We start from the raw sequence: 27464 nt of genomic DNA, 5'->3' as shown, positions 1-27464 counted from the left end.
GAGCAAGGTCAGGCCATAGCAACGGCTATGGCGTCGCTTTTAGCTTGGTTACCACCCTACTAAGGGCAGGTAATTTGAGTGGTTTTTTCGACATCTAGCATGTGGGACTAAAGTCAATGCATTCATAAGAATTGGGTAAGTATATTATATTAAATCAAAATTTAATTAAAAATTTTCTATTTAAACATATTTCTCTTTTAATTCAAGCTATGATTCAACCATGATTTTAGAATATAACTCCTGAAATTAATGATGAATTGAAAAGCAGCATCAGAAGACTGTTTAGCATTAGCAAGGGATATAACTCTGGTGGTTTCTGTTTTTGTCTAAACCTTCTTTTATAACCTGAGCAGTTTTGAAGGTGTTGAATTGAAACAAACTGACTTGAAACTTGTTTCTCATTTGGTTCAAGCTATTGTTCAACAATTATTTGAGAATATACCACCTGCAATTATAAAATCATAAGCTACAAGTAAAGATGTGTAGTACAAGGGAGGTGACTGTTATTTGCTTTGTTTGCATGGCGATTTTCCTTTAATGCAGTAAACATTTGTTACAAAGACAAAAGTAGGTGATGAAATCAAATACCTTCAAGTTTACAAGATTTTTTAATTATGTGCATCTAGTTTACAAGATTTTTTAATTATGTGCATCTCCAATTTTAAGTTTTTGTTTAAAGCCGCTTCTAAAGCCCTTCTTGAAATTTGGTGACCACTTGTTTGTGTAGACCCCCTAGCAAGAGTGATGCAACCAAACACCTTCAAGTATAGAGGTTTTTGATTTTGTGCATTCATCCCCCCCCCCCACACCCCACCCCACAAAAAAAAAGTGTGTACTGTTTTCAGTTTTAAAGCCAGGAGAGGCTTGAATAGCAACTCTTGAATTGCTAAAAAATTCACTTTCAGCTGGTTAGTTACAAAAACCTTCAAGTTTACAAGATTTTTTACTTTTGTGCATCTCCAATTTTAAGATTTTGTTTAAGCTTATAGGAGCTTCTAAAAGCCCTTCTTGAAATGTGTTTACCACTTGTTTTTGTAGACCTCCTGGCAAGAGTGATACAACCAAACATCTTCAAGTATAGAGGTTTTTGATTTTGTGCATTCTCTCCTCCCCCATTTGTTGTTTGTTTGCTGTTATCAGTTTTAAAGCCAGCAGAGGCTCAAATAGCCCCCTCATGAAATGCTAAAATTAATTTTCAGCTGGTCAGTTACAAAAACCTTCAAGTTTACAAGATGTATATATTATGCATCTCCAAAAAGCTTGTTTGTTCTAAAATTTACAAGTCGGGGAAAGGCAACCTAAACCCTCCCTAAAATGCTCAAATTCATTTTCGGCTGGGGGGCGCTGCCCCCCTAGACCCCCCCAGCAAGGGCGCTGCCCCTGCACCCCGGCGGATCCTTAGCGGCCTTTGGACCCCAGCCTTCCAAAATGTTCAGTCCTGGCAACATTTTGGGCTCCCACCCATGAATAAGACACTTTGCCAATGAAAATATGAAAATTTAAGAAATAAAAATGATAACCAAATGATGCTCCATTTACCATATTTTCAACCTGGCAGAGATGCTTTTTTTTCTTCTTTTTCTTTTAACAATTTATTACAGTTGAATGGTAGAGACTTACTCTTTGGTATACATGTACGGCTTGAGTTTACATTATAATTGATTTCAAAGACATTACTTCATTGCAAGTTATGTTCAAGTCATTCTCTGGGAGGTTCATTGTTTTATTGATTCTATTTGAATAAGAAGGTTTTTATAAGTACAACATAGAAGGTACATTCAAAATTCTCTGTGCGGAGTTGTTGCAAGTATTAGATTCAGTATTGCATCTGTTACATGCTGATATAAGTATATCTTCACCTGCCTTGTGACTGACGTGACTATGTAGTGTGTGACATTCTCTCTCAGACGGTTACCATGGCAGCCTGAAAGCCAAGCGAGCGCGGGCGTCCACGGTGAAGCACAAGTCCAGCATCAACGTGTACAACAAGATGTGCGAGATGGTCAACTGGTTCGCCGAGCTTCTCTGCATCCAGGAGATGACTGACACCATCATTCTGCAGGTACAATCTCTCTCTCTCTCTCATTCGCTCTCTCTCTCTCTCTCTCTCTCTCTCTCTCTCTCTCTCTCTCTCTCTCTCTCTTTCTCTCTCTCTCTCTCTCTCTCTCTCTCTCTTTCTCTCTTTTTCTCTTTTTCTCTCTCTCGCTCTCTCACTCTCGCTCTCTCACTCTCTTTATTTATCTTTTATTTCTCTCTCTCTTGCTTTCTTTTTCTCTCTCCAAACAGAAAAGGAATAACTGCATACACATGTCCCCGAGTACGCAGTACTAGGGTCCAACAGACATTAATTGTGTGTCTGTCTGTCTGTCTCGACTTAACAGCTTATTGCTGGGAAACTACTGGGCGCAGTTCGTTCAAAAGTTGATACACTAACTTGATAATAGGTCCGATTGATCGTATTAAAACTTCCTAATGTTACCTGGGACCTAAATGCGAAATAATCCACAAAAACGACTCTTGGCGGTGGGCGCAATTCGCGGTGGGATAGAACTGCTGTTCGGCTAATAGAACAGCGTCACTGGGCCTGAGCACGCTGCGTGTGCCACTGAGTTCGCGTGCTGCGCGATCTAATTTTATGAACGAGCGAAGGGAAGCCAGCCGGCTTCATACCTCTTGTCTTTTTTCTCTCGCGCGGTGTGTGTGTGTGTTCAAGATTTTGTGCACATGTGTTAGTGTTACTGTTTGTGTGTGTGTGTATGTATGTGTGTGTTTGTGTGTGAGTGTGTGTGTGTGTGTGCGCGTGCATGAGTCTGTACTCGTGTGTGTGTGTGTGTGTAAGGAAGAGAGAAAGTGAGGGAGAGAGAGTGTGTGTGTGTGTGTGTGTGTGTGTGTGTGTGTGTGTGTGTGTGTGTGTGTGCATGAGTTTGTGTGTGTATGAGTGTGTATATGATGTTGTGACAAAAGGTCGTGCTCCAGACCCCATGTGTGTTTGTTAGCAATTAAACAACATTATCAAAAACATGTAGGTGTCTGTGTTTGTTTGTTGGATTGAAAATAGGATGAAGAGATACCTACGATAAAATTGTGTGTTTTAACAACAGCTTTGTGAATTAAATCTACGATGAAAGTGAAAAACTGCGAAAAATTTTCCCGCCGAAACCAATAAGTATGAACTCATACTTTTGTTATCAACCCAGAACACTCTTTTTAATGCACAAAACCAAACTGCATTGTAAATCTGGAAATAAGAATAATAAATCAATATGTGTGTAAACAAACCTGCTTCTATATAAAAATATTTAATTAGAAACGGAGAAATTAACTTCAGGTTGTTGGTTGTGACGATGTTTGTCCGAAGTGACAACGATGTTTTGACATCGTGTGTATGTATCATCTATGCTCCGGTCCGAACTTTTGCAGTTTCCAGAACACAAAAAGAATTAATGTATTAGTTGAGATCGCTGGGCATTTGAAATTTACAAACATGACAGAGATATGCCGAATAATTTGCTAAGCATCGAATCATTTGTCCGGACGTCACAACCAAACAATCACGAATTTTTCAACAACTGACACTCTCCGTTGACTTCCGATCGTACGTTTTAATAGCATCGCTCCCAACTGATTTCAAACCGAGGCTTGTTTTTCTTGGAAATGGCGCGTCGAAGAAGGGAAGGTAAAAGAGCTTCGTTTGTCCGTATTTTCTGAATTACAAGTTGACGTCACAACCGACATCTACATCACAACCGACAAACAATCTGTTAGAAATAATTTTTCATTGAACTCATTTCGAATTTGCATGTTATTCAAACGAAACAGAGCGCATCAAAATACGACACACTGCTCTCTGTTTGTTGTTCGCGCTCATCGAATGAGTGCGATAGGTAAAAAGCTGAGAGAGGACAAATTATTTTGTATGTCCAAAGTCACAACCGAACATGACCGACATACGAAATGTAATTCACGGCTGTTTCGAGAAAGCAAACAATTTGAAAATGTTCGTTCGATGTTTTGTACAGCAGCTAATTATTGACGACAAGCAACTGAATGAATTTCTGCATGAATATTTCCAATCCACACATAGTTTACTGTCGGTTGTGATGACTTCTCCAGAAGACAAACTTGCTATGTTCACTGTCATAACCAACTTACCTTACATTTCTTTGGTATATTTTTTGGAATTTTTGTTGTTGTTGTAAGCTGTTTTCCCTTCTTTTAAAGTAGTAGTAAAGAAGTAGGTCAGTTGTCAATTGATTATCAGACGACACTAGTTGTAGTAGGCCTACCAGTAGGTCATGGCCTAAAAACTCAGTTTAACTTTTAAGTAAAAAAAAAAAATGTTGGGTGTCACTGTCAGTGCAGGCTCTGTGTGTGTGTGTGTATGTGTGTGTGTGTGCTTGCTTACAGAGTTACATAAGCTATAGTTATGGGCTTATAACTTATATTGAATTAACGTTTTTGAATTAACGTAGCCTAAACAATTTATGTTGTAGTCCAGATTACTGCAGAGTCCTGATCATCGCTGATGAAGGTGCATTTAAGATGCTTTCCCACTCTACAGCATTTTCCCATTTTCAGTTTATTTAACTTAAGCTACAAATTAATTATGACTTTTTCCAGGCCTGTCGTGAGTTGCACAGAGGAAAGAGCTTGCGAACGTTCGCTACGATAACATGCTAAGCCATAAACCAAAGGCTCTTCCAGTCCTCTTTATGGGTTTTGTTTTGCATATTATTAGTATTATATATGGAGAGAGAGAGAGAATGCAAAATAAGACAGAAAAAGAGTTGTCTGTCTTTTAGTTTTAACTTTAAGTGTTATGTTTAATTTTGTTTGTCCATCGCTATGTCATCACAACCGACCATAAGATTAAGCACAGTCATCGTAACAAAGGCTCTTCCAGTCCCCTTTATGTTTTTTTGCAAATACTAGATCTGTAGTAGTAAAGGTAATAGCCCCCCAAAATTGTTTTTTGTATTCTCTTTTGTTGAAAATGAAATGACAAGCATCAAGTTTGTCCATCGCCTAATCATCACAACCGACTCAAAAAGTGCCATGATCATGGTAATTTGAAGTTTGTGAGCTCTTTTGTGTGTGTTTTTATGTAAAAGGAATTACATATCCTTGATTTTAACTGACAGAAGTGTTCTTTTGTCATTTATTTTGTAAACACATCAAACGGAAACGTGATGTTTATGTCGGTCGTGATGTTGGACAAAACATCATGTATAAAAAATAAATAATGTAAGTTGGTTTTGGAATTGTTTGCATGTAATTCACTGGTGTTGTACTTTCTTTTGATTTATAAAAGGTATTTGGATTGCAGAAGTTTCATTTATGGAGGTAAATCAATCAAATGGTATGTCCAGCATCACGACCAACATCTGTCAGATTGTTAACAAAATATGCTTATTCTACAGAACCCGCTGACCAAACTATCTTTTCCTATTTTATTTTATGTAATGAAAATATGAAACATTCAGCATAAAAATGCACTTGTGTCAAAAAATATTTTTTGATTTTTGATTTTTCTACTCTTTTTGCCACGACCTTTTGTCACAACATCATATGTGTTTGTTTGTAAAGCACATCCTCGGCTCGCATGCAATGTATTTATATAGCAAAGGGAATGCCTGTAATTCACACAGAGCAATCACTTGGTCTTAAACGTGCACAAGACAAAAACTTTCATACTGGGGGAGCGAACCAGTCTGAAGAGTACTTGGGTCCAGCGCGAGCGTTTTTTATTTTAATATAACTTTGGAGTAGTCATTCATCCTTTTCCTGCAATATGCAATGTTGTAAGATTACCTTGCCTTTGAGATATGTTCATTATTTGTACCGTAAGTGTTTGTCTGTATGTCTACTTCAAAAGACCACTGGGTCAATGTACTGTAAATGTAACATTTGATTTTGTCAATAATTAAACGTTCCAATAACCTACAATTCTTGTTATTTGATTGTGTAAGTATGAACATTGATGATGTTTCAGATGTCGTCTGTTGGAGTGTCTGCATTCTTTGTGGAGAACATCAGTGAACTGCAGCTGAACGCCATGAAGCTGGTCACAACAGTGAGTATCCTCTTCTCTATTATAATTGTGTCTATTTTGTCACCACTGTAAACTGTGAATAATTGTGTATACTTGTCCCCAGTCTATTGCAAGCGACAAGGGAGGAGGGGGACAACGATGTCGTGATCGTCACATCCTATGAGGGATGTCATGTGTACCTTTGGCTACAGCTGTCCCACAAACCCGTATTCTATTTTTAGTCCAGGATACCCCCGTCTATTGTAGAAAAGGTCAAAGGGCATATGTATCACTGCGCGTCGACTGTAGGTAATGGTGGTTGAGGCTTGTAAGATCATATGCTTGAGGTCTCATTGAATCAAAAGAGGGGTAATTTTGGTGGTTAAAAAAATCCGGCTTGTTGATGTGTGAAGAGAAATAATTAAGATTGCTTCATGAGTTTCTAACTAGTATTTCTTTTACTTGTGCAGATTTTTTCACGCTACGACAAACACAGGCAGCTCATTTTAGAAGACATCTTCGCCAGTTTAGCCCGACTTCCCTCCAGCAAACGCAATCTCCGCAACTTCAGGTAAGCGGCAGTTGTTTTCTTCTTCTTTGTTTGAGTTTACAGTGTATGGTGTGTAGTTGTGATACTCACTGAAATCCAAAATCAATAGCCTTTGGTGAATGCTCACGCTGTGTGTTTCATGCGTATAGTTTTCATTAAACATATATACATGCTAGCTATGTTGAGCGTTTGATGACATTTTGTGTATACTGTGTGCAGGCTGAACTCTGAAGAGTCCATACAGATGGTGACGGCGCTGGCCTTGCAGTTGATACAGTGTGTGGTCAAGCTGCCCAGTGAAGACGCGTCCTCCAGACCTCCATCACCCACAGAGGAATCAGATTCAAAGAGGCAGCAAAAAGTAGGTGTCTCTAACTGAACTCTCTCGCATTCTGGGGCGGGGAAATGACTCAATAGGTGGGGGCCGCTGGCTTTAAGGCGAAGTGCGCCACTGAATTTAGAGTGATGGGACTTACACAGCCATTTTGAGTTGTTGGCAGTTTTGCACCTTTCAATCTGTCTACTTTCATGACATGCATATGATTACACTATACAAATTCATCAAAGTCTCTAAAAATATATTTCATTGTACCAACCCGGCGAATTTTCCGTCTTTTTATTCACTGTTTCGATAAAAATTACGATTTTCAATCCTTGACAACGGACATTTCTGCTCGCCCAACGCGGGAACGTCGTATACCGTTTGAACAGCAGTTCTCTCCCCTGTGTCATTCGGCGGTTATTTTCGGTTAAATATGGATGCTCCTGCGGAAACCCCCCTATTTTTCCAACAAGCAAACCACACACTTTCCATATAAGGTGGTATGACGTATATCCCTGGCCACGGTTGGTCAGATAGGCTCGCGTGGCTTTTCGCGTTTTAAAAGTCGTCTGCTGACCACGTTTAGTTTTCGACTGAGTTGGCTTAGAAAAATGGCTCGTGTGAAAAGATTAACGCTCCGAAAAACACATCATAAAGGCAAGTGTACGAGAAGACAACAACTGAAGAGTTGCAGAGACAAGAGAACAACTAAAACTCAATCGGTGACAAAGCGCACAAAAATTGGATCGACCGCTGTGGCATGCAGATCAAATTCGGCGTCAGAAGAGTGTGTTCTTGGCGGCTTGACGCGAACACAATTCAAGACGAACACATACACAGCAGTCACCGCGTCAAAAGCGCCAGGTCCAGAGGCTTCCCAAACAAGGAGATGTCTTGTTGATTTGGAAACCTTTGATGGTATTGTAAACAAACTTTGTTGTCCACAATGTAAAAAGCCAACGCTGTCACTATGCCCAGACTCAAAACAGGGACACGGCCTGGCAGTGTACGCGCATGTCTCTTGTTCAATGTGTGAGGACGTTGTTCCAGGTACCGCTGGATACCTTGCTTCCAAAGAAAGCGGTCAAACGGATTATGGTCTCAACAGGCAAGCCATTTATTCATCCTTGGTATGTGGGCTAGGTGCTCAACAATTTAACAAATTTTGTGAAAGTTTAGATTTGGTAGGCATGCATCACAAAACCTTCCAGAAGAAAGCTGATAAACTCTATCAACGACTTGATGTACTGGAGGAGAAAGTATTCAGTGAGGCTGTCGGTCAGGTCAGACAGATACACGCAACGCATAATGGAATTACACTGTCTGATGGTGATGTTCTTGACATCAGTGTAAGCTACGAGGGATCATGGCTGACCAGGGGGCACTCGTCCCACATTGGAATAGGGTGTGTTGTAGACGTGCTGACTGGCATTTGCTTAGACGCTCATGTTAGGTGCAACTACTGCCATGTTTGCCAGACAACTGGAAACAAACTTCTCCAGGAGAAACCCCTGGAATATGCTGCCTGACTGGTAAAACATATGGACATCTGTGACAAGAATTTTGCAGGTGAGTGTGTAGATCTAAACAATATGTGTGTATGATGCGTTTGTGTAGACGGTTGTTGAAATGGGATGATAGTGTGTTTTGTTTGAATTTTACATAGATCTGTAAGTGTTTGTGAATATGTGTGTCAGTGTTTTTGTGTGCGCTGTCTATGTGTACGTGTGTGTGTGTATGTGTGTGTGTGTGTGTGTGTGTGTGTGTGTGTGTGTTTGGGTATTGATCCATGCATAGTAATACATGTACTGAACAAAAACAATGATAGCGTCTATGTTGGTAGATCTGTGGCTGATTGCCTTGTGTGTGTGTGTGTGTTTGTGCATGCGTGTGTGTGTGTGTGTGTTTGGGTATTGATCCATGCATAGTAATACATTTACTGAACAAAAATAATAATAGCGTCTATGTTGGTAGATATGTGGCTGATTGTCTTATGTGTGTGTGGAGAACTGGGTGGCTGAGTGGTAACGCACTTGCGCTCGGAAGCGAGAGGTTGCGTGTTCAGGCCTGGGTCAGGCCGCAATTTTCTCCCCCCTTTCCTAACCTAGGTGGTGGGTTCAAGTGCTAGTCTTTCGGATGAGACGAAAAACCGAGGTCCCTTCGTGTACACTACATTGGGGTGTGCACGTTAAAGATCCCACGATTGACAAAAGGGTCTTTCCTGGCAAAATTGTATAGGCATAGATAAAAATGTCCACCAAATACCCGTGTGACTTGGAATAAAGTGTAAAAAAATTCCATCTCACACGGCATTAAGTCTCAGGGCTTGGAAACATGAATACACGCATGCAGGAAAAAGAAGAAAAAAATGGGTAGCGCCGTATACTGTATGGCAGCTTGCTTTCCCCAGGGAGAAAGCAGCCCGAATTTCTGTGAGGTTATCCTCATGGACTATATAAAATCTTATCCTTATCCTTATCCTTTGTGCATGCGTGCATGTGTGTGTGTGTTTGTGTGTTTGCTATTCAGTGGCTGACTTCGACTGAAACGGTGGTTTTATTTTTAGGTTCCAGTGACATGATGGAAGTCAAGGCGGCTCGGGTTCTGTGGGGCAGGTCAGTGTCGCGGCACAATCTGCGATACACAGTTATGCTGTCAGACGGGGACACAAAAACCTTCCAGGAACTTTCCAAAATAAAGCCTTATGGAGATCAAGTGACCATCGAAAAAGAAGAGTGCATCAATCACGTTTCCAAGCGTCTTGGGACAGCGCTTTGCAACCTTGTGACAGACTGCCGCAAAAAAGGAATCACTTTGGGAGGGCGAGGGTATGATCAGCTGACTCTGAATACAATCAGGAAGTTGACGATATATTACAATCGGGCAATTAGTGGAGGTAAGACAGTTGCAGACATGAAACGGGCAGTGATGGCATCTGTGCGTCACGGCTACTCAACAGATGACAAGCCACAGCATGACTTGTGCCCCCATGGTTCCGCGTCATGGTGCATCTACCAGGCCGCCCTTGCTCAGAACAAGCCCCCAGGACCACACGCAAAACTCGTCCATACACCTCTTAACTTCAAGAAGCTGAATCCTCATCTAGAACCAGTTTACCAGAGACTGACGGAAGATCAACTGCTTCAGAGATGTGTGTCAGGAAAAACCCAAAACTCTAATGAGTGTCTCCACAGCAGCGTTTGGGTTCGCTGCCCCAAGGACAAATTTGCATGCAAAAATCGCGTACGGTTTGCAGTTGTCACAGGGGCTAGGGAATTCAATTTTGGACCAGCGGCTGCTCTCAACACTGCACAGTTCTACGGCTTTACAACAGGCTGTAACATGAAGACTAAACAAGGCTAGGGAGTGTAAGAGGAGTGTAAGAGGGTTCTTGGCAGCCTCAGGTTCAAGAAAGATCAGCTAAACAAGAGACGCGACACTGTGCGTGCAGCTAAACTCAAAAGACAGGAGGAGCTCATCAGACTAGAAGGGGGTGCAGCATATGCTGCTGGGCAGTTTTAGGTAAGCCTGTAGTTACCAGGTGTCTGTGAAAAGTACTTGAACTATGGTAATATTGATTTGAGGTGAATGAAAGAGCTTTGAAATGTTCTCGGCCTTGTTTCTCTGTTCAGTGTTTTTGCATGACCTGCTTTCTAGGAAACTATTTTTCTTCAATCCATCTGTTCAGAATGCAATGAAACTTAAGGGACATGCTTATCAGAGGACAACCTGTGGAATGACAACAGGAATTTCCTTTAACCCTTTCATGACTGTATGTTTCTGATAGAGTTACTCTCCCTGGACTGAATTAATTTCCTGATATTTTGTCAAAAATGGGTACCACGTTTTAAAAAATTGCCAAAAAATACACACACACACACACACACACACATACACAAAACACCACACACACACACACACAAACCCCCACCACACACAACATTGTAAGTGTATATTGTAATAGTAATGCTCTTTAAATGCAGGGACACTCTCTCACCTTGGACCACGCCCACACCTCTGCTCTGGGGTTGGGGTGGTGTACGTTGTACCGTGTGTACGACCAGAAAATCGCTCAGTAGATGTACTTGGTTGTGGAACAAAGAAATCTTCATCGTCACTCGACTCACTTCGGTCTGCTTCATCAACAACAAAGTCCGAATCTCCATCGCCATCACTGTTTAGAAACAGTTCCTGAATCGCTTCATGTGTAGTGACTGTACGACGAAGTTGACGTGCCGGCTTTTCTGCCATATTTCCTTCAAAAGTATACCAAAAACGATCGCAAATCCACCAACATGTGCTGACAACATCACACGAGGCTTCAGCAGGAAGTTTAGCGCAGTTATTTCCCTTTGGCCACTGTGAAAAATCGGAATGGGAAAGGAACTGGAACACTCCGTCGGACCCGAGTATACTCGTGGCCCGTCCAGTAGAGCAGTGTGTGGGACCCGAGTAAACTCGTGGCCCGTCATGAAAGGGTTAAATTAATAAATAACTGTTCAGGCGGGTCATATTTATTAAAATTGTGCTGCAAAACATGATAATTCATCTAAAAAAAATATTTTGTTGGAACTATTCATCCTAGAAAAAATCCCTGTTGTCATTCCACAACTATGGACTCCTACATCCTACATGCAAAACATGACATTCCTATGATTGAAGGGGAAGCTAAAAAACGTGTTCCTAGCAACCCATTATGGCAGTTGCAGATTGTCGTTTCCATGGTAACGGACAGTGACGGTACTGAAAACGTTATCCGTTTTGAAATCGTATATGCCTTACCACTTCATCAGTATATAACAGTAGCTTATGATATAAGTAAATGAAAATTTAGATTTTAGTGGCTCCCTTAGCCTTAAACTAGTTGTCGCTATTGGCGAAAGTTCGACCCCATGTTGGCGTGGGCTTTATTTCTCGGAGTCAACTTTGTGAAGACTCGCCTCAGTGTCTGTACACTCTTTTTGTGCACACGATTAAGATCCAAAATGCACAGCAAAAGTCTCAATGCTTTGAAAACACGATTACAAGTATGCAGGAGAGAAAAAGATTGGGTACCGTTACTCTGTTGCTGCACGCTATCCCTAGGTAAAGCAGTGCAAACTTCCTTGAGGGAATCCCCTGCGGGTTAGGGGGAAGAATTTACCAGATGCTCCCCAGCATGTCGTAAGAGGTGACTAACGGATTCTGTTTCTTCTTTTACCCTTAAGTGTTTCTTGTATAGCATATAGTCAATGGTTGTAAAGATTTTAGTCAAGCAGTATGTAAGAAATGTTAAGTCCTTTGTACTGGAAACTTGCATTCTCCCAGTAATGTCATATATTGTACTACGTTGCAAGCCCGTGGAGCAATGTTTGACTCACATGCGAAGCAAAAGTGAGTCTATGTACTCACCCGAGTCGTCTGTCCGTCCGTCCCCCCCGTCCGTCCGGCCGTCCGTCCGAAAAACTTTAACGTTGGATATTTCTTGGACACTATTCAGTCTATCAGTACCAAATTTGGCAAGATGGTGTATGATGACAAGGCCCCAAAAAACATACATAGCATCTTGACCTTGCTTCAAGGTCAAGGTCGCAGGGGCCATAAATGTTGTCTAAAAAACAGCTATTTTTCACATTTTTCCCATTTTCTCTGAAGTTTTTGAGATTTAATACCTCACCTATATATGATATATAGGGGAAAGTAAGCCCCATCTTTTGATACCAGTTTGGTTTACCTTGCTTCAAGGTCAAGGTCACAGGAGCTCTTCAAAGTTGGATTGTATACATATTTTGAAGTGACCTTGACCCTGAACTATGGAAGATAACTGTTTCAAACTTAAAAATTATGTGGGGCACATGTTATGCTTTCATCATGAGACACATTTGGTCACATATGATCAAGGTCAAGGTCACTTTGACCCTTATGAAATGTGACCAAAATAAGGTAGTGAACCACTAAAAGTGACCATATCTCATGGTAGAAAGAGCCAATAAGCACCATTGTACTTCCTATGTCTTGAATTAACAGCTTTGTGTTGCATGACCTTGGATGACCTTGGGTCAAGGTCACATGTATTTTGGTAGGTAAAATGTGTAAAGCAGTTCTTAGTGTATGATGTCATTGCTAGGTTTAGCTGAAGGTCAAGGTCATGTAAAGGTCAAGGTCAAGCATGTGAGTCGTATGGGCTTTGCCCTTCTTGTTTGATTAGTGCTTTTGTGAACAAGAAACAATTAACAAGTGGCTCTATCCCATCTCCTCCCTTTCCCCGTCGCGATATAACCTTGAACGGTTGAAAACGACGTTAAACACCAAATAAAGAAAGAAATTCCTTGAGGGAATTCACCAAGGACAAGAAGATATATCAAATAACCAGGTGTGAATGTTGCTGTGCCGGAATTTTATTTGTTTTTGTTATTTGTTTTCTCTCGCTTAAGTGACCAGTGAGTCTTAGAAATAAGCAGCGTTTGGACAACTGGTCACCTGTGAACAAAAAAAATGGAATTGAAGCTAGAGTTTCAAAAAGTCTACATGAATCCAGGTGATGAACAGACCTGGCTTGACCATAAAAAATGTCATTTTCTTCTGTCAGAGCAGTTCTTGTGTGAGAGGGGGGCTGTTGTGCTTTGAATGTTTATTTTGTCACTACTGTTAACTAAATAATTGTGTATATTTGTCCCCAGTCTATTGCAAGCGACAAGGGAGGAGGGAACAACGATGTTGTAATCGTCACATCCTATGAGACCGCCATGAGAACTGCCTACAACTTTCTCACAGTCTTCCTCAAAAAGTGGGTACCTATTGTCGCGTACAAAAGGGATTCTGCCAATAAAAAGAATGCGCGAAAAATGACCACTGTTAGTTTATACCATGAGAAAGATTTACCTTAAAGGTGCTATATCTTTTGGAGGAGGAAATAAAGATGGATATCAATATATTTCTGTGAATACAGGATTCAATATGAACAAACAAATTTGATCTGTTTATTTTATTTTATTTTTTTTAAATTTATTTACCTATTCTTTTGTTTAATTATTTGAAACATAAGTGCAATATCTTTTGAAGGAAGAAATCAAGATAGCAGCATTGTCTAAATGCACAAGTTGACATATTTGTATGAACAAACGTGGTCCATTTGTTAACTGAACTAAAAATGTTATTTTTGCCCCCATCCAGATGCACAACCAAAGGGGAGGAGGACTACAGGCCGCTGTTTGAGAACTTTGTCCAGGACCTGCTGTCCACCGTCAACAAACCAGAGTGGCCGTCGTCTGAACTCCTGCTCAGCTTGCTGGGCAGAATTCTGGTATGTTCTATTAGGTGTCAGATTGGGCCTGAAAGCTTTGCATAAAAAACCCACAAGAACTATGCGTAATTTCAATAGACGGGGTAATTTTGGAATTCATTTATTCACACACAGTGTAAGCAAATTTCATGATCAGTATTCGCGCAGACAGTGCGCTAGAAGAAAATGAAAAACTGAAGATTTGATCATCCAACATTATTGGTGAGTCCAGGTTCAAGTTTTACACCCCACTTGTAGCCATTTTTAAGAAGCTGTGTGAGTGGAATTGTGACTGTCCATGTACTCTCTCCAGGTGTAAAAATACAGCATTATTGACATTATGGAGGTCTTTGGGTGTAATTCTGACTGTCCATGTACTCTCTCCAGGTGCAACAATTCAGCAGCAAGTCAACAGACACGTCTCTACGAGTGGCGTCACTAGAGTACCTGGGTATCGTGGCTGCTCGTCTCAGGAAAGACGCTGTCTCCAGTCAGCTCAACCAAGAAGTCATTGACGACATTGTGCACAGGGTGAGTCAATGTGGTCATTATCTTGGTTCACTTCACACACAGGAAAGATTGAAAACGCAGGGATGGCCAAATCATCTGCCCGATCGCCAGGGGCAAGTAAACAATCTGCCGGGCTAGTAGAAACCGCCTGGCAACTCGCCTGGCGGGCCAGTGAACATTCTAGTCCAATGCAACACTTTTGGTTGTAATATTGAGTTTCAAAGCCATATAAACACTGCAGATGCAGAAATTATGGGATGTACCGAGCCAGCAAAATTTATGGCGGGCTAGTAACTTTAGCCTGGTTGGTGAGTTTTAATTTTGAAATGTGGCCATCCCTGAAAACGCATACACTGTCTAATGCTTGAACATACCCTCCAAATTACTTTTTAAAGGTAAGGTAAAAATTCATTGGGTTGCTAGATATAAGTTTTTAGAGTTTTTGTGTGTGAGAGTCAAATTAAATTAACATTATGATCTCAAGCATGAGAAATTACTGTGGTGGAGCTTGAAAAGGTAAGGGTGTTGTCTACTTTGTGAATTTTGTATTTACAGGTGAATGAAGATGATGAAGAAGAGGCCTCAACTCGCAGCAAAAAGAAGACGGTAAGTGTGTATCATTTGTTGCTGTTCTGTTTATAACAAATTGACTTTTCCCTTGTACGGTCAACAAATGAGCAAGTGGCTCTGTGGTGTTTAACTTAGATCTTGCGTAAACACTGAATAACAATTGGTCATGACTGCTTCAGTGGCCTTACGAATTCATGTGTAGAGGTGTAGACAATATTGGGAAATAACTCTGTCAGGATTTCCAATTGTTGTGGAAGAGTTGCGCCCTACTTGAGTGATATTCTGTTACAGTGAGCCAAACATCATTTCACTTATTTGCTGCAATTGCTGGTTTTAACTGGTCGACCATGTAACCGGAAAATGTCTATTGCAAACTTGATCACGACTCGTGTATTTTCCTCCAATGGCGTTTTTAAATGTTGTTTGTTGTAGTTTGTATTTATGTGTGGATGTTATAGTTTATGTATGGATGTTATTGCCAACAGAAACATCCTGGAGACACGATGCAGAGCTTACAGGAGTCCATCTTGGAGTACCTGGCTTACAACGGGCAGAGTGAGCCAGCACTGCAGGTACGTTTCACGCCTGTGTTGATATTATTCATTACTGCAGGTATCTGTCTAGGTACCTTTAGTTTGGGGAAGGTGTAAGAAACTGATTCACTGACATCAGGACAGTCAAGTGTGCTTCCATGCAGTCATTAGATAGCCTGCAAGTGCTGTATGCTTTGAGTACAGAGAGTGGGACATCAGTCTTAGCTTAGACAGGTAAAAAAAAGTTTTAAGTTCACCTGCGATGATTTTAGCACACACACAACCATGCACGTACTCGTACGCACAAACACACACACAAAAAAGGCACGCACGCTCGCTCACTCACAAACTCACTCACTCACTCACAAACACTCACACTCACATTCACTCTCTCTCTCTCACTCACTCACATTCACTCCAACAACCACCCAAGGTTTCCCATGCGTGTTGCAGTTTGCTCGTCAGTTCTACGTGGCTCAGTGGTACCGTGACACCACAGTGGAAGCGGAGAAGAAGATCAAGCAGCAGCAGAACGCGTCAGGGTCGGACGATGAAGACTTCAACGAGACAGAGGCCGAGACCACCACAGAAGTCATGCAGAACGTGGAGAAACGCAAACACTTTCTTCTCTCACAGATTGCCTCCGCACAAACCACCCTGGCCACTTACAGGTACGCGTGTTACTCTCCCCCCCCCCCCCTTCCCCCCACTTACAGGTATGTCTCATTGGCTTGCTAGTAGCAGACTCCAGAGTTAGCCTGGTGGCAGTCACATCACATACCAATTCTTCCCCCACCCCTGCAGTGCCCAATTTGTGTGGTTTCTTGGTTGATCAGCGCTCTCCCATTCTGAGGATCGTGACTATACACACCTGTTGTTAATTCAAAGGCATGCTGTGTAACCTTGTTGTATGCAAGTAGTGCTTATGATCAAGGCTGTGTGAGTGTGAGTGTGTGTGTGTACATGCAAGGGGTATAATGCTTAATTATGTTGTGATGTTCGAGCTTTGTCCTGTGTAAATTGAATGATACAGCTTGTGACATTGATATTTGTAATGTTGCAGGCCATCTCCAAGCAAACTGGACTACGACAGTGCGTGTCTAGTAGCCCGCTACCTGTCTTCCAAGCGACCCTTCGCTCAGAGTTTTGATGTATACCTCACACAGGTAAGTGGGATTAGGTGAATGCAAAGTGTTTACATACACACACACACACACATACACATATTCACATATACACACATAAACACACACAGTCATGAAAAAGAATACATATAAAAGCTAAGTCTTATTCTCAAGAATACACATCTTTTTCATTGGCAGTCTCATGTGATACACTGCTTCTGAGGATTGTGAATACATACCCTGTAGGGCGGTGAAAACATTCTCATTTCATTGGCAGTCTCATGTGATACACTGCTTCTGAGGATTGTGAATACATACCCTTTAGGGCGGTGAAAACATTCTCATTTCATGAGTTGTTTGAAGGGATACTATTGAGGTGACTTTTGGATGAGTTTCTTGGGAATTTGAGTAATTTAAAGAATGTTGGGAATCCATTGTACCTTAACCCTTTCTACCCCACCTATGTTGACCAGGTTTTTTAGCCCAGACGTGCTGCAGCAGGTCACTCAGAATTGTAGAAACTGTGTATCAACACACTGGAATGCAGGCGTTAGATCGACGTTACAGGAAATGACTGAAGCTAACAGTCTGAGCGGATATAGCTGTACCTGGTCAGATAGAGCCATATAAGTGGGTACGGATATATCCGTACTTGGGAGACAATGAGTTAAGTAAACAGAATTGGCACGATTTGCTCGAAAAAGCACAAGTATGCTAATAAATTAAATCAAAATGAGTGGATGAGCATCCAGGTGCTGCTTCTCTCCTGTGTAGAAGTTTAAAACTAGTGCTCAGCTGGTTTATGTCAGTTGCAACTGACAACATCGAGTCGAGGGGTCAAGGAAAATAACATTCTCACACATGAGTGCACTTTCCATTGAATTTTACAGCTTGTTTTTCTCAATATTCTTGTTTTTGCAAAGTGAAGGCAGTCTTGCTGCATATTACCAATATTTTGTCAAATAACTTTCAATGCAATCTGAGAGCTTTTTTCCTCAAAAATGATCCCTTAACATGAATGTTGGTTTCTGTGACAGATTCTGAAGGTGCTGAGTGAGACGGCGGTAGCGGTGCGGACAAAAGCCATGAAGTGCCTCACAGCCGTCGTGGAGTCGGACCCCGGCATCCTGGCTCGAGTGAGTACCTTGCATCACTTTTATTGTGGGAAGCTCTTCCTGCTGATTCGGGATTGCTATTTTCTGTGAGGCGTGATTAACCATTCAGTCAATCTAATGCACTGAAATACATGTGATTCTCTCCAACCTTCCTTATTAAACAAGAAGAGAGAGACGGAGACAGGTAGAGAGAGAGAGAAACAGACAGACAGGGACGGGCAGAGACAGTGAGACTGAGAGACGGAGACCCAAAGATAATTTGAAAAGAAAATGCCCTTGGCGGCTAAAGTCTTATCATTCTTGCAAAAGAATGTCGCAAGATAAGGCCATAATCTTCGCCTTTTAATATGACGTCATTTGTGTATTCTAGACTCAAAATGTGTACTGATATCTTAATACTTGTATTGACAGAACGACATGCAGCGCGGCGTCCACGGCCGGTTCCTGGACCAGTCCACTTCCGTGAGAGAGGCAGCAGTGGAACTTGTGGGCAAGTTCATTCTCATCCGTCCAGAGCTCATTCCCAAGTACTACGACATGCTCAACGAGCGCATCCTCGACACGGGCATCAGTGTACGCAAGAGGGTCATCAAGATCTTCAAAGACATTTGTATCGATCAGCCAGACTTTGGCAAGATTCCGGAAATGTGTGTGAAAATGATTCGGAGGGTCAATGACGAGGAAGGCATCAAGGTGAGTCGGTGTCTTGGCTACAAGAGAAATTCAGACAGAAAATGGATGGAGAGAGCTGATGGGATTGAGGCAAAGTGGTTGTGGATGTGATTGTGGCAAGAAGAGATTGATTGTGGATGTGATTGTGGCAAGAAGAGATTGATTGTGGATGTGATTGTGGCAAGAACAGATTGATTGTGGATGTGATTGTTGCAAGAAGAGATTGATTGTGGATGTGATTGTGGCAAGAAGAGATTGATTGTGGATGTGATTGTGGCAAGAAGAGATTGATTGTGGATGTGATTGTTGCAAGAAGAGATTGATTGTGGATGTGATTGTGGCAAGAAGAGATTGATTGTGGATGTGATTGTGGCAAGAAGAGATTGATTGTGGATGTGATTGTGGCAAGAACAGATTGATTGTGGATGTGATTGTGGCAAGAAGAAATTGATTGTGGATGTGATTGTGGCAAGAACAGATTGATTGTGGATGTGATTGTGGCAAGAACAGATTGATTGTGGATGTGATTGTGGCAATAAGAGATTGATTGTGGATGTGATTGTGACAAGAACAGATTGATTGTGGATGTGATTGTGGCAAGAACAGATTGATTGTGGATGTGATTGTGGCAAGAACAGATTGATTGTGGATGTGATTGTGGCAATAAGAGATTGATTGTGGATGTGATTGTGGCAAGAACAGATTGATTGTGGATGTGATTGTGGCCAGAAGAGATTGATTGTGGATGTGATTGTGGCAAGAAGAGATTGATTGTGGATGTGATTGTTGCAAGAAGAGATTGATTGTGGATGTGATTGTGGCAAGAAGAGATTGATTGTGGATGCTTTTGTATCTGTTTGCTCTCTGGTGATGTAACACAAATTATGTCTTATCTTGCTTGATGAACTGCAGCACTTATTCAGAATAGACCTTTCTTCAAATCATTCTGTGTGCGATATCAGTGAAGATCATCTCTTTAAATGCTATGAGAAAGTGCATATTGGACTGCAAAATATTGTAAATGAACTGTTGTTGTTTTTCAGAAACTTGTGAATGATGTGTTCCAAACCATGTGGTTCTCTCCGGTCAGCACGAGGGACCGAGACTCTTCCAGGCTGCTCCAGAAAGTCATGAACATCACAGACGTTGTACGTACTTCTTCGTCATCATTTAGCAAGAATATAGGCATCTTTTTCTTGCCTTGTCGCTGTTTCAAGTATGCAGTCCATACATAGTTACGCTCATTGAAAATTTAAAGGACCCCAACAGGCTATTTTTGGTGTCAAAAACGCGTTTATTTGCGTTTTGGCGTGACTTAGGTTAACCAGACATATGCATGCCGTAGGAAATTGTTTTCTCACCTTCCCTCACAGGGTTTAGTTTATTTCGGAATCGTTTAGGCCATAATCCGACAAATTTCGTGGCTGAAGCGAAGCGTTTTCGTGTTCCGATCTGGCGGCCATTGTATCTCGAACGTCCGCGAGAGTACGGAAGTGGTGAATTCTGGGTAAAATTTTCGATGACGTCAGAAGCCGTATTCATAGAAGCAACTTTAGCTGCTGAACCTTACAGTTTTGAGCCTGGGAGTTAAAATCAAGGGTCTGCGCGCCCCGTGATTTGTAATCATTTTTGACTCACATGCGAAGCAAAAGTGAGTCTATGTACTCACCCGAGTCGTCCGTCCGTCCGTCCGTCCGTCCGTCCGGACGTCCGTCCGGAAAACTTTAACGTTGGATATTTCTTGGACACTATTCAGTCTATCAGTACCAAATTTGGCAAGATGGTGTATGATGACAAGGCCCCAAAAAACATACATAGCATCTTGACCTTGCTTCAAGGTCAAGGTCGCAGGGGCCATAAATGTTGCCTAAAAAACAGCTATTTTTCATATTTTTCCCATTTTCTCTGAAGTTTTTGAGATTCAATACCTCACCTATATATGATATATAGGGCAAAGTAAGCCCCATCTTTTGATACCAGTTTGGTTTACCTTGCTTCAAGGTCAAGGTCACAGGAGCTCTTCAAAGTTGGATTGTATACATATTTTGAAGTGACCTTGACCCTGAACTATGGAAGATAACTGTTTCAAACTTAAAAATTATGTGGGGCACATGTTATGCTTTCATCATGAGACACATTTGGTCACATATGATCAAGGTCAAGGTCACTTTGACCCTTATGAAATGTGACCAAAATAAGGTAGTGAACCACTAAAAGTGACCATATCTCATGGTAGAAAGAGCCAATAAGCACCATTGTACTTCCTATGTCTTGAATTAACAGCTTTGTGTTGCATGACCTTGGATGACCTTGACCTTGGGTCAAGGTCACATGTATTTTGGTAGGAAAAATGTGTAAAGCATGTGAGTCGTATGGGCTTTGCCCTTCTTGTTTACTAATCACGTTAATGTTCCCGATATCTTCTTGTCATCCCAAAAGTCAAGGCACAAAAACAAAATCCCTTGACATTTGGGGTAGCGCGACTCCGTTGATTTTTTTTCTTTCTCCATATCATTACTAGATTGTCCCGTCGCTGGGAAATTCGGATCACTTCCTCTCAGTGGAAAGCTAGCAGCAACAGAGTCGCGAGATCTATGGGATTTTTCTTCCTTTTCTTTATTGTTCCATCGCTGGGAAATTTGGGTCGCTTCCTTCGAGTGAAAAGCAAGAAACAACAGAGTCGCGCTACCCGAAAGTCAGTGAATCTATTAGATTTTTTTTCTCCATTTCTTTATTCAAATTATTGTCCCATCACATTCCACAACTTGGACAGATACCACAACTTGGACACAGACCACATCTATACGCACATACAATAACTTGGACACATTACCATAACTTGGACATATACCACAACTTGGACACATACCACATCTTGGACACATACCACAACTTGGACACATACCACAACTTGGACACATACCACATCTTGAACATATTCCACAACTTGGACACATACCACAACTTGGACACAGACCACATCTTAGACGCATACCACAACTTGGACACATTCCACATCTTGGACACATACCACATCTTGGACACATACCACATCTTAGACACATACCACAACTTGGACACATTCCACATCTTGGACACATACCACATCTTGGACACATACCACAACTTGAACATATTCCACAACTTGGACACATACCATAACTTGGACACATTACCACATCTTGGACACATACCACAACTTGGACACATACCACATCTTGGACACATACCACAACTTGGACACATTCCACATCTTGGACACATACGACAACTTGGACACATACCACATATTGAACACATTCCACATCTTGGACACATACCACAACTTGGACACATACCACAATTTGGACACATACCACAACTTGGACACATACCACATCTTGAACACATTCCACATCTTGGACATATACCACAACATTGCACATATTGGACACATACCACAACTTGGACACATACCACAACTTGGACACATTCCACAACTTGGAAATTTCCACAACTTGGACCACAAGCGCGACTCTGTTGCTGCTAACTTTTCACTGGGAGGAAGCGATCCGAATTCGCCAGCGATGAAGGAAAATAACGAAATGGAAAAAGAAAGAAAACCAAATCTAATGGATCCCTTGACTTTGGGGTAGCGCGACTCTGTTGCTGCTAGCTTTCCACTGGGAAGAAGCCATCTGAATTTCCCAGCGATGGGACAATAGGCTGAATAGAGAATTTTTTTTTTTTTTTTTTTTACAAATCGCGGATTTAGGTTTGACGTAATTTGTACAATATTGTTTTACATTTTTACAAACCACGGGTTAACAGCTCAGTTAGGGCGGAAAGGGTCAAACGCAAAAAGTATGCATCCTTTTACTCGATCCTTTTGCTCGATCATTTGACCCTTTTCGCCTTCCATAAATACCTGTGTCAGTGTTGATGTACATGTGCATACTTTTTCCAGGTGGCAGCCTGCAAAGACACAGGGTATGAGTTCTTCGAGCAGATGTTGGAAAATGTGAGTACTCAACTCAGACTTGTCGCACACATATTTGTCTCCTTTCCTGTAGTTCCTGTGCAAAGTTTTATGCCAAAGTCTTTAGTCTGGGGATAAAACTGACAGAGAAAAAGCATTAGAAGTGTCTATCAATAATAACTTGACTGAAAAGTTATAAAGCTGACATAGAGAGAGAGTGAGTGTGTGTGTGTGTCTGTGTGCACAGTTTTCTTTACTGGTAGCCTGCGGCAAAAAGAAAAGAGAAAAAAGTGGTTGATCAAGGGTTGTCTTTCAAAACAGGATTTCTTTGCACACGAATGGTTGATGATTTTGTTTACAGCTGCTGAAGAAAGATTATGATTTTGTTTACAGCTGCTGAACAAAGATTATGATTTTGTTTACAGCTGCTGAACAAAGATTATGATTTTGTTTACAGCTGCTGAACAAAGATTATGATTTTGTTTACAGCTGCTGAACAAAGATTATGATTTTGTTTACAGCTGCTGAACAAAGATTATGATTTTGTTTACAGCTGCTGAACAAAGATTATGATTTTGTTTACAGCTGCTGAACAAAGATTATGATTTTGTTTACAGCTGCTGAACAAAGATTATGATTTTGTTTACAGCTGCTGAACAAAGATTATGATTTTGTTTACAGCTGCTGAACAAAGATTATGATTTTGTTTACAGCTGCTGAACAAAGATTATGATTTTGTTTACAGCTGCTGAAGAAAGATGAAGATGGAAATTACAACAAGTCAGCCATTCTTGCCTGCACACAGATTGTCGACTGCCTCGTGGAAAACGTTCTCAGAATAGAAGAGAAAAGTGTTGGTAAGTGGCACTAACTCAAATCAAAGTAGGCACGATGACTGACCAAGGTTCTAGATTTGCATTTGTTCTTGGCATCAAGTTTGAATATAGTGAACATAAGTTGTTCATGTGAAGTGTGGGAAAACTTTAGAGTTGGAGCTTTTTGCACTTCTGTATTTCTTTTGAATACATCACCTCAATTTAACTAATAGGAGTTACCTTACTTACGAGTGCTAGACTGAGAAGCGTCCTATGTTACAAGTACTGGACAGTAAACAAGGTCGCTAACTCTAGATTTCCGTCAGTATACCATTTAGGGGAGTAGTCTCCCCTTGTCGGTAGTACCTCTCTGCGCATGTGCCAATGCCCATAATCCCCAGTTTCAATTTCTTGCTACGGGGAGCTAGACGTGTATTTAGACCTTTTCCGTCTAAGAAGACTTCCTTCAAAGGAACTTCAACATTCACCTTCAATCACGGTTTGGGCTTTGCCGAGAGGTAAAAGTTGGACATTGTATGTAACTTGTAAGTGTAATGTGATGGAAGATTTTTGTGATTCTAGACTGCACAGTTGTGATTTTAAAGAGCGCAACAACCAATGATGCTTTCAGGCATCAGGTTGCCAGCCCAGGTTGATGCTTTCAGGCATCAGGTTGCCAGCCCAGGTTGATGCTTTCAGGCATCAGGTTGCCAGCCCAGGTTGATGCTTTCAGGCACCAGGTGGTTGGCTCTGGTTATGCTTTCAGGCATCAGGTTGCCAGCCCAGGTTGATGCTTTCAGGCACCAGGTGGTATGGCTCTGGTCATGCTTTCAGGCATCAGGTTGCCAGCCCAGGTTGATGCTTTCAGGCACCAGGTGGTATGGCTCTGGTCATGCTTTAGGACACCGCGTGGTATGGCTCTGGTCATACTTTAGGGCACCACGTGGTATGGCTCTGGTCATGCTTTAGGGCACCACGTGGAATGGCTCTGGTCATGCTTTAGGGCACCGCATGGTATGGCTCTGGTCATGCTTTAAGGCACCACGTGGTATGACTCTGGTCATGCTTTAGGGCACGGCGTGGTATGGCTCTGGTCATGCTTTAGGGCACCGCGTGGTATGGCTCTGGTCATGCTTTAGGGCACCAGGTGGTATGGCTCTGGTCATGCTTTAGGACACCGCGTGGTATGGCTCTGGTCATGCTTTAGGACACCGCGTGGTATGGCTCTGGTCATACTTTAGGGCACCGCGTGGTATGGCTCTGGTCATACTTTAGGGCACCGCGTGGTATGGCTCTGGTCATGCTTTAGGGCACGGCGTGGTATGGCTCTGGTCATGCTTTAGGGCACGGCGTGGTATGGCTCTGGTCATGCTTTAGGGCACGGCGTGGTATGGCTCTGATCATGCTTTAGGGCACGGCGTGGTATGGCTCTGGTCATGCTTTAGGGCACCACGTGGTATGGCTCTGGTCATGCTTTAGGGCACGGCGTGGTATGGCTCTGGTCATGCTTTAGGGCACCGCGTGGTATGGCTCTGGTCATGCTTTAGGGCACGGCGTGGTATGGCTCTGGTCATGCTTTAGGGCACCACGTGGTATGGCCCTGGTCATGCTTTAGGGCACCGCGTGGTATGGCTCTGGTCATGCTTTAGGGCACGGCGTGGTATGGCCCTGGTCATGCTTTAGGGCACCACGTGGTATGGCTCTGGTCATGCTTTAGGGCACGGCGTGGTATGGCTCTGGTCATGCTTTAGGGCACCACGTGGTATGGCTCTGGTCATGCTTTAGGGCACCAGGTGGTATGGCTCTGGTCATGCTTTAGGGCACCGCGTGGTATGGCTCTGGTCATGCTTTAGGGCACCGTGTGGTATGGCTCTGGTCATGCTTTAGGGCACGGCGTGGTATGGCTCTGGTCATGCTTTAGGGCACCAGGTGGTATGGCTCTGGTCATGCTTTAGGGCACCAGGTGGTATGGCTCTGGTCATGCTTTAGGGCACCACGTGGTATGGCTCTGGTCATGCTTTAGGGCACGGCGTGGTATGGCTCTGGTCATGCTTTAGGGCACCAGGTGGTATGGCTCTGGTCATGCTTTAGGGCACCAGGTGGTATGGCTCTGGTCATGCTTTAGGGCACCACGTGGTATGGCTCTGGTCATGCTTTAGGGCACCGCGTGGTATGGCTCTGGTCATGCTTTAGGGCACCGCGTGGTATGGCTCTGGTCATGCTTTCAGGCACCACTGGTTGCGAATGGGTCAATTGTCATGTTGTTCCTCTGTCCACCAGAAATGACGGAGGCCAAGAACACGAGTTCCAGACTGGTGGCGTGCCTGTCAACACTGTTTCTGTTCAGCAAGATCAAGCCAGACCTCATGGTGCGCCATGCAACAACTCTCCAGCCATACCTCGACATCAAGTGCAGTGTAAGTTAGGCAATGCTTTCAATGTTAACGGAAGGATACAAAAAAATCTCATTTTGATTTCAGTTGTATTTATCAGAAATTGTTGTTAATGGACTCATTATGATCATATATCAGGTCATAAATGTCACTTACAACCTGTGCAGTCTTTTTTTTTTAGAGTGTTTAACTTTGCTGAATGTCATTTTAGAGTTGTACCTGATGCCAGACTGCAGTAAGAAGTGCTATAGTGGAAAAGCTCAGGGCTGAAGGACATAGACAGCTGTAAATTCAGCTGCAAGAAATGTTAACAATAGAGACCTAGTCATGTGAACTGTGTGTAAATCCAAAAACAAAGAGACTGCGAACGTTCCAAAATTCAGAATAAAAAAACAAGAAAAGTAAGTTTGTCTGTACGTTTAAAAGACCGTTGGGTTGATATATTTGTCACTAACGTATTGTTTTGTCAATAACAAACATTCAACAACTTGCCTTTCTTGTTTTTTTTTACTGTGTGCAAATGATTGTGTGTGGGGCTAGTTGCTGTGCAGTTCAGTCACAGAGCGACTACCTCCCAGAGTCAACTCTGCACAGACTGTCCTCAGTGTCCGAACACCTGTGGGTTACCTCACAGGATTTTGTAATAAAAATGTTTATCTTATCCTTATTGTGTGTTTCAGTCCCAGAGCGACTACCTGGTGCTGCACTACGTGGCGCGCATCCTGGAGCTGGTGGTGCCGCTGATGGACCACCCCAGTGAGAACTTCCTCATGGCGCTGGAGGAGGACATGATCAAACTCATCCTCAAGCACGGCATGATGGTGGGTAGCACGCTTCTTGTGCTTAGCCCTACAGCCTTATTTGTGGAAATTACCTCATTAAGCCCACTGTGAGGTTCATAGTCCCACTGATCAAACTCATCCTCAAGCACGGCATGATGGTGGGTAGCACGCTTCTTGTGCTTAGCCCTACAGCCTTATTTGTGGAAATTACGTCATTAAGCCCACTGTGAGGTTCATAGTCCCACTGATCAAACTCATCCTCAAGCACGGCATGATGGTGGGTAGCACGCTTCTTGTGCTTAGCCCTACAGCCTTATTTGTGGAAATTACCTCCCACTGTGAGGTTCATAGTCCCAATGATCAAACTCATCCTCGAGCACGGCATGATGGTGGGTAGCACGCTTCTTGTGCTTAGCCCTACAGCCTTATTTGTGGAAATTACCCCATTAAGCCCACTGTGAGGTTTATAGTCCCACTGATCAAACTCATCCTCGAGCACGGCATGATGGTGGGTGTTACGTTACTTGCACTTACCTCTCCAAGTCATGTTTCCCTCCATCTTGTAACCAAGTCATGTTTCCCTCCATCTTGTAACCAAGTCATGTTTCCCTCCATCTTGTAACCAAGTCATGTTTCCCTCCATCTTGTAACCAGGTCTCGTTTCCCTCCATCTTGTAACCAGGTCATGTTTCCCTCCATTTTGTAACCAGGTCATGTTTCCCTCCATCTTGTAACCAAGTCATGTTTCCCTCCATCTTGTAACCAAGTCATGTTTCCCTCCATCTTGTAACCAGGTCATGTTTCCCTCCATCTTGTAACCAAGTCATG

At 42.4% G+C, this 27464-nt stretch overlaps 1 protein-coding gene across 1 annotated transcript in view; it reads left to right on the top strand.

The window, feature by feature from the left end:
- LOC138967609 (nipped-B-like protein A) overlaps positions 1-27464 on the top strand; it is a gene marked incomplete at its 5' end in the record, with an annotated part of 73830 nt that overhangs the window by 11330 nt on the left and 35036 nt on the right. Inside the window, 18 exon segments of the mRNA XM_070340213.1 lie at positions 1908-2062; positions 5993-6073; positions 6502-6602; positions 6801-6942; positions 13563-13669; positions 14056-14185; positions 14552-14695; positions 15230-15280; positions 15730-15816; positions 16231-16448; positions 16841-16943; positions 17939-18037; positions 18428-18709; positions 19732-19836; positions 22635-22688; positions 23392-23503; positions 25742-25878; positions 26535-26675. Of these exon segments, the coding sequence (XP_070196314.1) occupies positions 1908-2062; positions 5993-6073; positions 6502-6602; positions 6801-6942; positions 13563-13669; positions 14056-14185; positions 14552-14695; positions 15230-15280; positions 15730-15816; positions 16231-16448; positions 16841-16943; positions 17939-18037; positions 18428-18709; positions 19732-19836; positions 22635-22688; positions 23392-23503; positions 25742-25878; positions 26535-26675 (2249 nt within the window).

Source organism: Littorina saxatilis, linkage group LG5, assembly GCF_037325665.1.
Source record: "Littorina saxatilis isolate snail1 linkage group LG5, US_GU_Lsax_2.0, whole genome shotgun sequence".
Taxonomy (NCBI): Eukaryota; Metazoa; Mollusca; class Gastropoda; order Littorinimorpha; family Littorinidae; genus Littorina; species Littorina saxatilis.
Note: the sequence above shows the minus strand (reverse complement) of the source record. Positions and strands in the feature narration are given on the sequence as shown.